We start from the raw sequence: 18,521 nt of genomic DNA on the forward strand, positions 1-18,521 counted from the left end.
CCCTTCCGGGGCAACTGAGATTACCTCCTGTTTTTGGTGGGGTTCGTGTTGCTTAGTCTTTAGTTTTCTATTTTGTTTGTTGTGTTCTATTATTTGTCTGTTTGTCTTTTTCTATTTTAGCCATGGCGTTGTCAGTTTATTTTCGATCTATCAGTTTGACTGTCCATCTGGTATCTTAATTTCGCCCCTCTTTTGTGTTATATGTCTGAGTGTCTCTGTTTTTACCACAGGCACTTGTCTGAAAAAAAACCTGTTATATAGAGGTATATAAGGGGAAATAATCTTAGATAAGTGCCTATGGTTTTTACGTATAAAGAACTCCCGACATATCATATTTATAAAAAAAAAAAATTAATTTGCACGTTTAAATTACGAATAAGTTTTCGATAATAAATAAATTGCATGTACTTAAATTAGCGGTTACAGTTAGTCTTGCGAGTAAATTTAAATGTGACATCTTTCTTAAACTGAAGGAGGTTCGTTCAAAAAAGTGTAAGCCAAGTTAAAATAGAATGAATGAAAGAAACCAGTGAACAGCCCTTTACTTTTGCATTGTACCTAATGAGTCTGTAATTGATCAGATAGGACTCAGTTTCTATCTTCCATAGATCCTCCATGCTGAGCAAAATAATGAATATATTTCATTTTTCACATTTTCATGATATACAGCAGATAAAAGAACTTGGCATTTTGCAATTACCAAGTGGATACGGGCATGCAGTATAGTTGTTTCACAATAGTTACTAAATGCCAAACTTTCATATATTTTTTTTAAACTTGGTTCGAAGCTTTTTCATCACAGACACTTGTCTCAGAAAAAAAATATAGGACATTTTTTTCTGAGACAAGTGCCTGTTTTTTCCGTGACTCTTTTAAAAATATATAATTTCTAAAGCAAAATTTTAAGATTTGTTTCATTATCTAAAGACATTCTATGATTTTCGTTTTTTACATGATGGTTTTGTGATCTTTTGTAAACCTGGCCGGATAGAAGCTTATTTTATATTTAATCTGCAAGATCATGGCAAGTCTGAAATTTTTAGATTTCAAACTTTTATTTGTTTATTAATTCTTTATTTTACTTATTCATGTCTACAATTAACTTAACACTTTTTTACACTGACAGCGACAATCAAAGGCGAGACACAGGGATTTGCAAAACCAATGTTAAACTGGCCGGCTTCCCATGTGCTTATGAACACGTGTTAAATGTAAACATAACCTTTGAACTTTCAAGAAAGCTGATAGAAACGTAACTTCCATTGGTTAATCGACCGCTATTTTCCCACGTGGTATGAAAAACCGATAACAATAGAAGAAATGAAAAGTGTGCCAGGATATTGTTAATATTCGTCCAATATGCCAAATTAAGGGACAAGTATTCATCCTATTACTAAGTGATATACAGAATTTGAAGACTCACACATGGCAGGATTTAAATTAGGAGTTATCCGGTTAGGAAAAGCGGCAGGAAAAGTAAGTGATGCTCCCAGTTCCGTTCACCGGAACATGAATGAAACATGGCGCTTTGTTGACATAGTAAACAATATTTGCTTAAGGAACACGTTGAATAAATAAAAAAAATGCACAATTAATGAATTGTCAAATGTTGTCATATACCATGTATACTGCAAGTACAGAACTACAATGAAATGTACTTACTGTTTTCTTATTTCATGACCTCTTGCGACACCTCCCCCTTTTTTACACGCAGGTATGATCTATAAATTCTATATTTAATATCTTGTACACGATTGTGCTGTGAAACTGTACAGTTTAATCTTTTAAAAGGAAATTTTTGGTCGATGTAGGAAGCCAATGAACATTAAAACAGCCTTTCAAGACGAATTATTCACCTATATACTTAATAGGAGTAATAGGACTAAAATAATTAACTGGCTGACCCAGTATCTTTAGAGAAAAGTAGGAACCAAAATATGTAACTTCTTTGTTGAATATTTTTAAGGTCCCCAATCATACTGAATATTCAGAAATATATTAGTTTTATTGTTCTCAGAACCACAGAAACATATCTCCGACTCTGAAAAAATACCTATACAATGTATAAATATATATACATTGTACCTGAAGTATATATGAAGAGACAAGTGCCTGTGGTGAGAAGGTCTTGATATATTTTTGAATATCTTCTTTTTTTTTGAATTTCCATTTTGTAATTTCTAAAATATCCTTTATATGTTTTGTCTTCTCATTTTTTTAATATTTTTAGCACCCCATTGTTCTCTATTCTTTATGTGTTAGACCTATTTTTTTCTATTCTTTATGTGTTAGACCTATTTTTCTCTATTCTTTATGTGTTAGACCTATTTTTCTCTTTTCTTTATGTGTTAGACCTATTTTTCTCTTATTCTCTTTGTTAAATTATGTCAATAGAAGTGTTAATGCATGCTGAACATGCTTCAAGTCCAATGAAATATGCATTATCAAATTTTAATACTTTAATATGTCATTGTTTCACAATCTGAAAATTAAGATGTGATACATGTACAAATATATGAACCTTCAACGTCAATTGGTCTTTTATATGGAGAGTTGGTCTCATTGGCAATCAATTACCACATCTTCTTAATTTTTACATAAAGAATTTATTAAAATGTGTAAAATTAAATTGACATTCTAATTTTGAATTGATACATTGATCTTTGAAAATTGTAAATTTAATCAATTATTTAAAAATTTACTGACACAAAGACTTTTTGATATACCAGTCAGCTGCTGTTATTAGGTCAATAATGTCTGTTTCTTCCCCTCAGCAATCAATTAGCAATAGTAGAAATGAACATCTGTCACAGGTAAACATATGTTGGTTACACCTCTGGTTGGTGTACATGTATAACTGTCAATTACATTAATAATGTTATCATGGTAATATAAAGCCATTATGAACCAGGACATTGTTAATTTACAAACATACATTAAGTTGTAAAGTAAATGTTTATTTATTTGTCAGAAAGCAATATAATTTGATATAGCAAAGTCAAATTCTAAAAATTATATAAATTTTGAGAGAATATTATATTGATGAGTGTTTTTTTAAGTACTTAATTGATAGAATTAATGTCATTTACTTTTCTGAAATCTTGTGCATGAAAGAAGTAGGAATCTGAAATTTACAGTTTCTAACCTTTTTCATTTTATAGACAATTATTTTCTTTACCTAAAATAAATAGCTGTTTAACTTCATATAATCATTGATGAATATTGTGTGTAGTTGCATTGGCTTTGACTACTTTATAAAATGGTCCATTATCCTGATAATTGCAAAACAATTGATGTAGTTGTGAGGATGTGGTTGGGGGTTTACAGAAAATGAGAATAATGGTAAAAAATTAAATAAAGAGAGAAAAATGTTCCTTAGAATAAAAAATAGAGAATAATGAGGTGCTGAAACACATAGAATAGCAGTGGCGTATCCAGCCATTTTAAAAACGGGGGGGGGGGGTACCAACCCAGGACAAAGGGGGGGGGGGGGGGTTCCAACTATATGTCCCCATTCAAATGCAATGATCAGCCAGAAAAAGGGGGGTTCCAACCCCCAGACCCCCTGGATCTGCCAATGAATAAAGAAAATGTTTTGCCCCCCCCCCCCCCCCCCCTGAAATAAAGAACCCCCTATGATGATGAGTATTCAGACCCTCAATTATCTTCTTTCTAAGAAACAAAAATGTATCATTAACAATGGAGATTCAGCCATGTAAAAATTCATGCCAGGAAAATATAAAAGATTTGACATGTACAGGATTTTCCTAGATTTAGATGTCTTTTGAACAAAGATAAATGATTTTTTGAATGACTACTAGTATAGGAATATTTTTATTCCTGACCTTTAACATTCAAACTTGACATACTCATAATCCTCTTTTCATAGTACTGTGACAGTCACTGATAAATAGTCGACATTTTCTATGGTCATACTAAAATGAAGCCTCCGTATTTTTAAGATACAGTCACAACAGTTTATTATTGATAAAGATGCCTTTTTTGTAATGATCATTGCATTAGGAATGGCAACAAATGGTTGCCCCCCTTTTCATTCTGGGAAGGGAAACCCTTTTCAAAATGGTTTTGATAACTTTTTTGCTATTATGAATTTATGATAAGGTCTTTGAATATACCCTTGCATTAATTTGATTGTACGTTTACTTTTCTACATTGGTTGGAGGTATAGGGGAGGGTTGGGATCTCACAAACATGTTTAACCCCGCCGCATTTTTGCGCCTGTCCCAAGTCAGGAGCCTCTGGCCTTTGTTAGTCTTGTATTATTTTAATTTTAGTTTCTTGTGTACAATTTGGAAATTAGTATGGCGTTCATTATCACTGAATTAGTATATTTTTGTTTAGGGGCCAGCTGAAGGACGCCTCCGGGTGTGGGAATTCCTCGCTACATTGAAGACCTGTTGGTGACCTTCTGCTGTTGTTTTCTTATTTGGTCGGGTTGTTGTCTCTTTGACACATTCCCCATTTTCATTCTCAATTTTAAATATAAAAAAAAGAAGATGTGATACGATTGCCAATGAGACAACTATCCACAAAAGACCTAAATGACACAGACATTAACAACTATAGGTCACCATAAGGCCTTCAACAATGAGCAAAGCCCCTACCGCGTAGTCAGCTATAAAAGGCCCCGATAAGACAATGTAAAACAATTCAAACGAGATTATGTCCTTTGATGAGGTTTTGCAAGCAAGGCACCATCTGTGTTTCACATTCATTAATTATCTAGAATTGAAATTAACTTGAATTGAATTTTCCCAACTAATTTGTAGGAAGATCCTTTAATCTTATGATACTTATTACCATAATCCTCTTTCCATTGTTTGGACTATCATTAATAAATAGACATTGTCTAGATCTATGATCAAACTAAGCTTTAATAAGCATCCTTATTAAAATTTAGTAAAGCTTATAATTACTGGCTAATCCTTAGATAAGATTGCAGGTGACATTAATGCAGATGAGGGTTTTTAAGGAGAGTCTTTGCAGGAAATAATATTAGAGGCGGAATTTATAAGGTTTACAGGGGGCCTCGCTGCCTCTCACTTTTGTGGGAAATATTTGGTTGATTATTTAGGGAATTACTGAAACATGATGGTGGAGTGGGCCGACCGTGTCCCCTTATGAAAACTTCTTGATCTCCCACTGAATATAAAGCTGATTTTTTTACAATCCATGAAAAACAACTTCTTGTCTTGAATGTTTAATTTTGCATGCTTTTAAATGCAAATGTAACATAGCAAATTATGACATTTTAGAACAAAAAAATATAAGACAAAAAATGGGTAATTTTGCCTGAAAAAATCACCATTTCACCTTTCATCATATTTTGTTAATATTCAAGACATATTAAATTGCCAAGTATAATCATCTTGTAATTGATTCTGATGACTTTGTAAATGCTCTATTATAACCAATAAATTGATATAATTGGTCAATTTGTATACCAAATTCAAAGAACAATTGACAATTAATTCCTAAAAGAATTGTACTAGGATAATATCAAAGTTACAACATTTTTTCTTCCAGTTGAAGTTACTGTTTTCAAATTGATATTTATAGGGAGATATTTCTGTCTTAACCTTTTACCTTACATACATGTATATATAATCCTCACTTTGTTTCAACAATCAGTGAGGAATACATGTACATTTAGTTTTTGGTTAAATTTTTTATTGAAAAGTTGGCTCTATGAATTCAGATTAGCATTCTTATTTTTACACGGGATTAATTGCAGTACTCATTTTAAAATATATGTTATGTCCCTGTTCTTGAAATGTGGTGCGAGAATTTCTCGCTACATTGAAGACCTGTTGGTGACCTTCTGCTGTTGTTTTTTCTATGGTCGGGTTGTTGTCTCTTTGACAAATTCCCCATTTCCGTTCTCAATTTTATGTCATGATCGTTGCAAGCTTTAAAATGTTGTAAAGTTTTAAGGATGTAACTTATTTTGTATATTATCATAATTAACGCTAGTAAAATATGCTTACAACATTGGTAGGGTTCACAAAGATAGACACATCTCTTTGTCGATTATATATGGTGTTGTTATAGTTTTAAATTTTCATTTTGTCCGTTATTTTAACAAGTATAATATATGATCAAGCAATTGTTCAAGAAAGGACAAAGAAAGTTTAAATACTTCACTTGTTTGCTTTCTTTACCCTAGTTAAAGTGAGTTTCAAATTATCGATGAAGTTAAATGATAAACTTAAAATTATTGATAGGAAAAATTCCTTAGTGATTTCTGAGTGACTGCCAGCAAATTCAAATTTAGAAAACCAATTTAGATCTGGTCCTAGCCTGTTTTGGTAAATTTGATAAGAACCTGATAGGTAATACATTACAGATAAAAATAGTTACGATAAATGATGTCAATTTTATGAAAAAAGAACATGTTTCACTTTGTATGTAAATGTTTGTGTTGCTTTGTACCTAATATGTATGTTTGTTTACTTTATTAGTCAAGATTTGTTAAATCAATAGTAACATATAACAACAAAATAGTGTATTTTTTATGACATTGACACTTTTTATAGTTTTAATTATCGATTAAAAGGATACAGTGATGTATTCAGGGGGGGGGGGGGGGGGGTCCTGTGTTTGGAACCCTCCCTTTTTCCTTTTTTGTAATGATCATTGCATTATGAATGGGAACAAATGGTTGGAACCCCCCTCTTTTTCCATCCTTGGAAAATGGTTTTGATAACCTTTTTGCTAATATGAATTTATGATAAGTAAAATTGTGAATGGAATATACCCTTGCATAAATTTGATTGGGCTTGGAATTAGGGGCAAAATTTATATCCTTTGCCCTAGAAAAAGAAAAATATTACCCTCTAAAAGAAACCATTTGAAAGTATGGAAATGCTTGCTTCACACATGTTTACAAACTTTCTTGTCTCTGTACATGTACATGTTTACCAGCTAACTATTATAATCATTAATCAATATAAAGATCTTCATAGAAAAATATAAGAACAACATTCAAGACATTGCTAACAGAAGTTATTTTTAGTCTGTACATTGAAAGGCCATTATACCAAAATAACTTTCATTTGTAACAACAAAAACAGGAACATTCTTAACAAGCATTCAGTAATCATGCTTTTGGACATTGTGAATTATTTATTGCCCTTTAGAACATACATTTTCTTACATTTCATTCATTTAGTTTAACTATACATGTATATTACAAAAAAATACAAAAAAAATTACAAAAAATTACAAAAATTTACAATTTTTTCCTAACTTTTAATTTTACTTTCATATAAATGACTTGAACATATATGAGTTGAATGTATGTACATAATTAAAAAAAAAATTTAAAAAAGCAATTTTACCTAACCCCAAGAGGGAAAAGAGTTTAAGCTGCAAGGAGTCCAATCCTCCCAATGGGTCTTAGCCAAAGCTACTAATTGTTCCACCCATTAGCTTACATTGGATGCCAGCCAAAATACCCAAATGATCTTAGCCAAAGCCTCCAATGGGTCCAAGCCAAAGCCTCAAATTGGTCTCTGCCATGGTTTCCAAATGGTTATAGCACCAGACTCCAATGGGTTTCTGACAGCCAAAGGCTTCAAGTGATTAGAACACATAAAAAGTCTAAAGTACATGTACATTGTAGTAAGATTGTTGTTGGATTTCAGTGGCGGATCCAGATCCTAAGAGGGGGGGGGGCCCTCTGACTGACCTAAGAGGGGGCACGCTCCAGTCATGCTTCAATTATTCCCTATATAATCAACCAAATTTTTCCCACAAAAAGGGGGGGAACAGGGCCCCCCTGGATTCTCCTATGGATTTAGGTCTAGTTTGTAACATTAAAGGAATCCAAAATGATCACAGATTGAAACATTCAGAAATAAATGGAGAAGATGTCAAAGAATTTTTCTGACTGCTTCACATATTCATTGAATAAAATGTTCAGCAATTCAGCAATTCAGCTAATCTACACTTATGATTAGATCTTACTTGTAGAGTAGAGTGGCTTCTTCTTATTTATAAATTACAAGAAACTAGAAATAAATTTTTAAAAAGGACTCCAAAAGACAAAACAAAAGACAAAAAATGTATATATTTGGGGAACAAGTTATATGTACTGGAGAAATATAAATACCAAGGAAAATAAATTACTTAATGAAAAATTTTAATAGAAGAGATATTGGAGGAAGATAATTTGATCCACCACTATTCCCCCATTCAAACATCATGCAAAGAGATTAAATCTGCCACTTCATGACTGTCCACTTCAAAAGTACCAATAAGTTATTGACTCTTGGTTATCTCCCCTTATAATATCAATATTGACTGATTTGTATTTCATTGGAGAGATTTTATATTGATTTCAGTATTTTAATAGGCAGACCTGATCTAGATAGATTATTGTAAGGGTGTGTTTTATAAACTTAGTCATGAAAGATAATTTTTATCAGTTGTTATCTTGGAATTGTATTGATCAAAACTTTACAAATATCATGGTCAGATAATATTATCTAATGTCTGGTAATCACTTTAACATGCATGTTATCTTGTATTTTAGAACACATTTATATGTATAGATATTATAGTTGAATGTTGATATAAAATAAGTGAATCGTATATATAATGTAGGTACTTAGGTTAGAAATGTATTTTAATTGATGAATTTACATTTCTTAATTTGGAACATTATTTATAGAATCACATGAGAAAGTTAGGAAAAAAAGAAATTGTTTACTTCCTTGGTCATTGAAATAAATAAATATTAAGAGTGATTTTCATATACATAAAAAATTGCAAGATTGGTGTAACTCTGAAATGGTACCACAAATTTAAATGGAATGACATTCAAATCATTACAACTAAAAAATTATACAGGAAGCTGCAGTCTTCATTAACATTTCATCCTTAGCTTATTCTGGATAACTTAGTTGAAAAAAACAATTATTACAATTATTTTCTTATCATAAGAAAAAAACAATTATTACAATTATTTTCTTATCATAAGAAAATAATTGTAATATTTGTTTTTTTCAACTTTTTTTTTTTCCTGATTAATATTATTCTGATTTGAATGTTTTAAAGCTCCCTTTTTACTGACATGACTGAGAGTGCTAAGACTATCTGTTTGTGGGATGGAAGAGTTCTCATGATACCGTAACTTAATTTTCTCTTTTACAATTTTGCAGCGCTTTTTGGCAAGAATTTTTCCTTCAAATTTGATCTGATTTCCCCTCATGAGTATCTTCACATACCCGATATTCAACTCCTGATGTTGTACAAAACTATAGGTGTGTGTATCAGTACATGTATATGCTACATGTATATATGTGCTCAGTCTCCTTGGATACTTTATTCATGTTCAACTCAAAGAGTTCCTTGTTCATACTTCATAAAGAATTCATCATGTGTAAAAGGGAAAACAGTGAAAGAAACAATTTGATTAAAAAGTTTTTATTTCAAAGTCAAGATTCACCATCATATGCCTGACAACTATCTAAATGACCCAATTATTTTTACAGGATTAAAGGCGGGAAAACTCATGACTGAAAGGGAAAATAAATTTATGTGTGTTTATAAACATTGATAAATGTATGTTTTTCATTACAGATAAAATATTCCCTTTTAGACGAACAGGATGTGTCCTTAATTAGACGATATGGCTTTCAAGCCCACGTGGATATGGATCGAGATGGTAACGGCGCCAAGATATATGCCTATGCATACGACCTGTTAAAAGGAAAGTCCTCGATGCAGTCACTTCATAATATGTTATGGTAAGATAAATGTCGAACGTTATCTCTTCAAGGAAGTTTTAAGTCGACAGTTAATACTTTCTTCATGCTAAGAACATTAAACAGGTTCAAAATAAAAGGTTTGATTGGTGATTGCATTATTTCTTGTATTTACTTGTATGCTATTGGGTAAAACTTGATTACAAAACTGTTAAAGAGAAATATGATATGAAACAACTAGGTACGCCCACTTTCAAAAGTGTCAATTTGTTAACATTACTACTGTCAGCTACAAAATAACAAGAGATCAGCAAATAAAGATTATACATACATGTACATGTATATAGAAATACGAACATATGGTATGATTGCCAATGAGACAATTCTGCACCATTGACAATGTCAAAGAAGTTGAACATCAGTAGGTTATCATACAGCCTTCAGAATAAATGGTTTATTTCAATTAGAACGAAATCCAACAAGAAAAGTAACCAGAATGAACATTAGCATTCAATTCGTTTGAGTGGTTCCTGGACTTGAAACAGTTGACACCTGGTAAAAATACACTATTGACATTGATTATTTACTACAAAATTGGTGATTGAGGTGATTGTAGTGATTCATATAAATATGATGCTGATGAAAGTCAAAGTCAGAGGCAAATTAAGAGCGAGCCCAGGTCACCCCCAGGTCACCCCCCCCCCCCCCCCCCCCCCTCTTAGGCAGTCAGTTGGCCCTAACTTATGTAAATGTCTGGATATGCCACTGATAGCATGATCATCTCTTACCACCAGCAAAATCCTGTTTCATAGTGAATCACTCAACACTAGACAGTTTTGTACAGGATGCATTTACTAGTACTAGTGGTTTTACTTATGGTCTTGAATTTGAAATATTATCACTAGATTTTGTTTTCTACAAAAATATTATTAATTTACACAACACTGTATAAACCAACAATATAAATGTCTTTTATTCTTGCAGGGAGAAATATCGAGGAGGTATTGCTCCAGGATTCAAAGTTGTTCATTTGAATGGTATTACCGTTGACAACAGGTTAGATAACCTTGCCCTCATCCCTGAAGATTTTCCTGTGGATATGGTTGAAGAGCCATCTACAAAATCTAGAGAACAGAGTCTGTACTGGTTAGCTGTACAGCAGTTACATATAGCTCCATTACAATGTGTATGTATTAGTGTTATCTGTCACTACTGCTGCACTGGAGAAATATAGATTCCTACACTACAACATGTGTATTACGATATTTCTCCACTCGAGACAGTTAAATTTTATTATTTAAAGCACGAGGCTTGCTGAGCTCTTTAAATAACTGAAAATTAACTGTCAAGAGTGGAGAAATATCGTAATACACGAGTTATAGGGTCGGAATCTGTTTCTTTAATGATTTTTATGCCCCACCTACGATAGTAGAGGGGCATTATGTTTTCTGGTCTGTGCCTCCATTCGTCCGTTCATTCGTCCCGCTTCAGGTTAAAGTTTTTGGTCGAGGTAGTTTTTGATGAAGTTGAAGTCCAATCAACTTGAAACTTAGTACACATGTTCCCTATGATTTGATCTTTCTAATTTTAATGCCAATTTTAAAGTATTGACCCCAATTTCACGGTCCAGTGAACATGTAAAATGATAGTGCGAGTGGGGCATCTGTGTACTATGGACACATTCTTGTTATCCTTCTTTTTCAAATAATTCCAGAAACTTGGGTTCTTTATATGCGACTTCATCAGGCATTGTCGCCTTTTTTCATGACATCAACAGGGAAATGCAGAAGAAAACAAAACATTTAGACGTCATAATTAAATTTCAACTAATCATTTGCCGAGAACAAAACTTTCACTAGTGAGGAGAAAATATTTTTCTCACACCAGTCATGAAATGTGAAAATAGCACAAAAATTAGAGAAGTCAATCTAACCTTATTTGTATAACAAGCTCAACCAATTGAATTTGCATTGACAATATTTAATTAATAAATGATCTCAAAATACTAACTGTAAATAAGATCATAAACATGATAAAATACCGTTATTTCACAAGAAAATGAAGGAAAATATATAGGGGAATGAAGGGATCAAAGTTGTATTTGAAAACACCATGGTCACATGAACATGAATAACAACAGTCCATTAAACACAGAACACAACTAAAGATTGAGCTACACAGCCACACTAAAACCTATGATAAACTCATGTGCTCTTGACAGTTCCTACAGGTCCTACTTGCCCAATGTCATAAATGAGCAAATACATGTATTGAGAAGAGACTTTCAGACCTGGCATCTAAATTGGATTAGACACATACATGTACATAAAACAATTTAACACAATTGAAATTAATTTCTGAGCATTCAATAGAAAACCATAAAATTCCTCATGAAAATTATTTGTAAAGGATGCATTGCATGTATTGATCCAAAAAAATAAATTTAAAACGTTCCAACACAGCACCATGATTATACAAACTTAAAATCTTATGAATGCTTGTATTAGCTCAAAGCATGCTCCAGACCTTGACAAATGAAATCACATACCCTCTTACACTGAAATACGTCGTTGTGTGATTGTAATGTCAATTTATTGATGTAGTTTTATGTTTTTTTTATAATTGTTTAAATAACCCAATTTTTTAAGACGTTTTATGTTTTGATAAAGTTGTTTCTTTTATTACAGCAAAACCCAATAGAAATCCAAAAGCACAAGTTTTATGATAATAATGGTCATGATGTATACTTAGAAGGTAAGTGTAATAAAATCAAGTAAAAGCTAGACTAGATAAATTTTGGATTTAATTATTTTTGTAGTTATTTAATTTTATGGGTAAAGGAAATTTTTTTGTGTTGAGTTTGTAGAAGATTTGTAATCGTTAAACATTAGAATTGGTGGTTCATCTGTACTCATGAAACCAATACAAATTGGTATCTAATGAACAATTATGAATCCACAGTACCCTTAAGGGCATACGATACAGTGACAGGGAAGGTAACGACGTTGCTAACGTAATTTGTTATTTTCGCGACGTCAAACTGTGACATATCTGGAAAGGATGCATTTTTCGACTGATTTTTATCATTCAAACTGATTTAATTTGAAAACGAATTCATGGACCCCTATTTTTCAAAACGGCATTTGGTTTCATTTTGCAGGGAGATTATTTGACCCAAACTTTATAAAACTGTAAATAGAGGATTTTTTTTAATTGTGATAAACATGCAGTAAAAAAATATGTTTTTTCCTCAATTCATGAACATTTGATAAATATGAGTCATTTCTGAATAAAAAGCGCATATTTTTTAAAGATATTTATAAAATACAGAAATTACAGATTATTTAACAAAAAACAATTTGTTTTTATCTTTTATAACAAAAAAGTTATGTCTTTCTTTCGAAAAAGAAATTACAGCCACAAATCTGAATTTCGAGCAAACATACAAAATTTCGACCTCATTTTACGCAAAAAGTAGCACATGAAGGTATATTTTTTATTACATATTTGATTTAATCAGGTAAAAAATAGCCTATATGCAAATTTTCATGAACTTGTAAATACAGGATCAAAACTGTATCGTATGCCCTTAACAATGTCTTTGAAACAGTTTGATGTTTGAAAGACCATCCAGATTTGCTCTGACCATATGTTATGTTAGGTCACATCTTTATTTACCCTTCTGGTCATGTCTTCTAAAATCTTTTGAAATTAAGATTTTTCAAAGAAATTTGTTGTCCATGAGCTCATTTTTTTCTAAATTTTATGTAACAGAAAAAAAACCATCTTGCATTGACTTTAGGAAGAGTATGATAAATAGTATACAAAATGCATTTTTTGTTTTTCAGAGGACAGTATTTATTATGAATGTCACTATCCCCCTTGTACCAACATGGAGAAACATATCAGACAGTTCAGCATATGTGGGCGTTGTCAGCAAGTTAGGTAAATAATATCAAATAAAAGTAGATGCACAAATCAAAAGAAGATAAATGTATTCTTAGGGTAAAAATAAAACAAACAACACTATGACCAAAAAATCAAACAAAAACCAACCTAACAAGATGTAGATTAATAAGAGAGCAACGCACAACACTTGACCTGAGATATTGGTACACATAAAAAGAATCGATAAATCACTATTTTTATGTAGTTTCAAGAATTTTCTCTTATGATACCAAATTTTACTGGAATGTCTGTGAAGATCAGCAAGCTATTTATGTAAATTATGAAATGACTACAATTCTTTGCAGGTATTGTGGGACAATTTGTCAACAACAAGATTGGCCTGTCCACAAGACTTACTGCATTGAACGACCAGCTGTAGACTCAGACACAGAGAGCTTACCCGATAGATGAAACAGGACCCTCTTTTTAAAATAACATTGTTTAAAATCAGTGGACTTTCCCAGAGTTATCTGCCCACAGGAAACTGCTTCACACTATAGCTGTTACACTGAAATCATGAGTGTAAAACTCTTACAGCAAAAAACATTCATTTGATAAACTTTTTTTTTCAAAGTGGTAAATTCTGTTTAAGTGTTTTGATTGTTTCAAAAGCTTTTTAAATTCTTTGTTTCTATGTCGCTACAGCAAAATCAATGTCTGAAATCCAAAAGATATGCTGGGCTTTATTCACTTTTTCCTGAAGTTAGCTAGTTCTTGATTTTTTAAGTGTAAATTATTAGCTTTAGATGGAGGTAATGAGTTAAAGCTCTTGGACATTTAAATTTCGCCAGCATATAAGGTATTTCTGTCCTTCTAACACATTTTGTTTAAAACAAATTGTAGTTGTTATAATCAAAATGGACTTGTTAAAACTGCTAAATAAAAGTTACTTTCAATCTGTATAATTTAGACTTTTGTTACTGTCAAGTTAAATTAAAAGCTGTTTCAACAAATGGTATAGAAATGAACCACTTTCAATTGAATAAGTAAATAAATGGTTTTTGTTGTAAGTGTTTTGGAAACCTATATACTTTATAGTGCTTAATATCTGCCACTGATGTCAATTCTGGTTTCTTTGAATTTGTTGAAAAAAGGTGACCTTATTATGAAATCCTTATATATATGTATTAAATGTTGATGCATTGTTTTGCAGCAATGATCAAGAACCTTGCAGCTGAAATCATTGTTTATATTGCTGTATGACAAATGGCATAAGGAAAGCGGACCTTAATTTTGATTTATCAGTTGAAAATGCAAAGTTGAAGGAAACCAAATGAGTATTATTTTATACCTTTATTTTTAATGAAATCTATAATTTTTCCAATTTGAAGTAAGCCAAATGAGTCTTTTGTATACTGATTTGTGTGACTTAAATAATTTGAGCACTTTAAAAAGTAAACAAGAATTAGTTTTCTTTGTTTTGAATTTGGAAATAGCAAATACAGTACAAACATGATAATTTGGTGAAAATTCACTTCAATTGACAATGTTTTAGTGTGAAAACTAAGTATTGGTTATTTGTCTTTCTTTCCTCGTAAATATTAATTTATATTATATGCAAGGGTCATTCCAGTCATCTTGTTTCAGATTGATTTGATCACTATTAAAGCACCAACAAAAGTGGTGTTTGAGTTAATCAGAATAAGTGTACTGTCACATGTGCTGTCTTTAAACATAAAGGTTCTTGCATGTTGGTGCTTTTTTCCTTGATATTTGCATTGTCATTGCAGATGATTGAATATTTTATATTTTCATTGAAGACATTAGTTCATTTGAATTTTCATTGCATATGATACAATTTCTTTGCATTTTTAGTGCATATGATACAATAACTTTGCATTTTCATTGCATCAAGATTGAATTACTTTTCATTTTCTTTGAAGAAGATTGTATCATTTGCATTTTCATTTATGATTGGATCATGTTCATTTCACCTTCGTAAAGAATTAAATGCTTTAATATTTTTTTTGTTGCTGGTTTGTGTGTTAACATTTTATTTAACAAGAATCTAATTTTAATGTTGTTATAGTAACAGATTTAACTCTTCGGTGTTGCACTTTATTTTGTTTATTTACATAATATTAATTATTTTATTTTATATACGTACAGTTGTTTATTTTCGTTTGTCTTTGATGCATTTTAAATGAGATATTAAATTGGCATAAACATGCCACATGATAATTATGAAATATCACTTGAAGTCTGGAATATGTATATGTATTTAATTTTAAAGTTATGAAATTTTATGTACAAAATGTATATTTAAAATTTTATGAAATATGTGGATATTTAAATTTTCAAAGACAAACTTCATTTATTTATTATATTTTGTTGCTTTAATATGATGCATGTGTTTTATTGTGTGTAAACTAGTCATATATACTAAAGCCAACTAATCATGCCATTTGATAACATTATGTCTAATACGCTAGTCAGATTTTTATACTTCTGTCTCTTGTTTCTGTTTTTACTGACTTAGGACAAGTCATTTTTAAATATACCTATTGTGTATATTTACTTCTTTGATTTATGTTACAAACAACTAAAGGGCAGGGTGCTCTCCCAGAATTCTAATTATGTTGAATCACTTTAATTCGTCCATAGATTATAATTGTAAATTCTGAAATTAACGCATGCATTTAATTTTGCAATTTTTCAAGAATGAAATATATTATTTGCATGGATTTGTTTTATAATGCAATTGAATTGATTTTGTTTAAGACCATACCCGTAGCAAGGGGGGTTTCGGGTGGTTTGGACGAAGCCCCCCCCCCCCCTTGAAAACGAATAAGCACTGTTAAAGTCAATGTTCTGTTTGAATTGTGACTGTTAAAGTTGAGTTTGTGAGTCCAACGAACCCCCCCCTCGGAAATTCCTGGCTACGGTCCTGAAGACATTTTATTTCTTTTATTTGTTTAAGAATTGAACAGCATAAGATTCAGGTTATATAAAAAGAAAAAAGTTTAGATATGGCTGTTTGTTAAAAATAAAAAGTTATGCATAGAAATCCAATTCATAGTTTTTTTTTAAAGGGAGATAATTTGTTTTGTTTTTGTTCTCAAATAAACAGCCATTTTGGATTCTTGTAATCAGACATTTTTTCCTGCTTAATAACTTCCAAGGAACAAAAGTTACAAAAAAATACAGTTATTTCTCACTTTTCTTCTGTAATTTATTCTGAAGTTTCATTTTGACTTAGCAAGATTTTGTAATATAAAAATCAGCATTTAACACTATTAATGATAATTATTTTCCGATATATAGTTATGAATAATTGTTGTGTTTTACTAACTCTGCCATATATGTTTGATGTGTAGTGTGCCATTAACAAAACTAGTGCAATATATAAACAGACATTCCAAACAATAGCATTCCAATACATGATTACATAGATAGTAGCAGATATACATGGAAAATATACAATCAAATATACAAAATGGTGACAATATATTTTAGAGAATTTGAACTTAGATTCTTTATCTAGCCTAAATAAAGAATCTAAGTTCAAATTCTCTAAAACATGTCTAAAATACACATTACCTAGACTAGGTAATGTGTATTTTTTGTCGTAGGTTCATGTTATTTTTTTATTTTTTTTAAGATTGATATGGACACAACTCAGGATAGCTCAGAGACATTAGTTTGAAAAGTACTGATAATTTTTCCTTAACAAAATTGATCTTCTGAATTCAGTCATTTTATGACCAAAGAAAAGTATAAACGCAAATAAACTTTCTATAAACCCAGCTAACTTTAAGTGGCAGATTGAAGGGGAGGGTTCCAAGAGTTGGAACCCCTTTTTGGACAGTCAATGTTTGGTTGGGAAAACACCTTTTTAAAATTGCTGGATCTGCCCCTGACTTTAATTTTACACATAAACTCTTACAAATTTGTAATTGAATAAATAAATTAAAAGGTTTTACTTCATACACCTTATCTGATCATAATATGAAATTACACAACATTTTCATGACATCACGAATCAGTTGAAGGTATAAGGGACCCTGTTTAAACTATGTTTTTCTCATAAAACTTTTCAAAGAGACATGTTTAAACCTACGGTATTATTACTTTGAAAAATTGGTTCATTAAATATTTAAGTATTTGAAGTTTCACTTTCTATATTTTTTCCTCCTTTCGCTCATTAGTGACGACCTTTGTTTTTGTAACACTTGACACACACAGGAAGTCGTCTAAGTGAGTGTATTTCCTGGAAAAGATTAAATAATGATAAGGTGTATACTGTCATTTTAAAAGGTCAAAATACAGTAGCCGATACTTCATAAAATTTTGAAATAAAAGTATCAACTAATTTTTAGTATTTACTTTAGCAGTAAATACTTAAATTATGAGTGACATTTTTCCTGGTAAAAATTATTACATGTATTAAATATATTTTTTCTGTACACTACACAAATCAAATGGAGATTACACAAAACAATCTAAATCATTGTAACCCTTTCATTACCATTTGAACTGAAGGTGCAGACGTTTATAAAACTGTTATATTCTGTTTATTTATTTATGTTGGTAATCATAGTAACCGTTTATTTAACATATTTACTTATGGTTTGAATAAATTAATTTTGTATTAATATGTCTTTTGTTTATATTTCCTGCATTTTGAAGATTATCCAAGGGAGACAAGTTGTTTTTACTGTTGTTCATATTCTTTTTATACTTATCTTCAGTCATATTAAAAAGTAGATGTGGTATGATCGCCAATGAGACAACTCTACAGGAGACCAAATGACACAGAAATTAACAACTATAGGTCACCTTACAGCTTTCAACAATGAGCAAAGCCCATACCCCATAGTCAGCTATAACAGGCCTCTGAAC

At 31.1% G+C, this 18,521-nt stretch overlaps 1 protein-coding gene across 1 annotated transcript; it reads left to right on the forward strand.

The window, feature by feature from the left end:
* The first annotated feature begins 1,264 nt into the window (after positions 1-1,264).
* Positions 1,265-18,274, forward strand: LOC134707674 (zinc finger MYND domain-containing protein 19-like). The gene is made up of 6 exons (XM_063567657.1): positions 1,265-1,476; positions 9,607-9,773; positions 10,716-10,917; positions 12,419-12,485; positions 13,580-13,676; positions 13,985-18,274. Exons 1-6 carry the CDS (start codon positions 1,426-1,428, stop codon positions 14,088-14,090), a joined length of 690 nt encoding a protein of 229 aa, XP_063423727.1. The 5' UTR covers positions 1,265-1,425; the 3' UTR covers positions 14,091-18,274.
* The last annotated feature ends 247 nt before the right edge of the window (positions 18,275-18,521 follow it).

The sequence above is a fragment of the Mytilus trossulus genome, chromosome 2 (assembly GCF_036588685.1).
Source record: "Mytilus trossulus isolate FHL-02 chromosome 2, PNRI_Mtr1.1.1.hap1, whole genome shotgun sequence".
NCBI classification, from domain to species: domain Eukaryota; kingdom Metazoa; phylum Mollusca; class Bivalvia; order Mytilida; family Mytilidae; genus Mytilus; species Mytilus trossulus.

Bases quoted from the DNA above. Each gene is read 5' to 3' on its own strand.
- LOC134707674 (XM_063567657.1), top strand. From the start codon at position 1,426: ATGGCAGGATTTAAATTAGGAGTTATCCGGTTAGGAAAAGCGGCAGGA. The intron at 10,918-12,418 runs GTATGTATTAGT...CTTTTATTACAG, and splicing joins ATATAGCTCCATTACAATGT to CAAAACCCAATAGAAATCCA. The intron at 13,677-13,984 runs GTAAATAATATC...AATTCTTTGCAG, and splicing joins GGGCGTTGTCAGCAAGTTAG to GTATTGTGGGACAATTTGTC.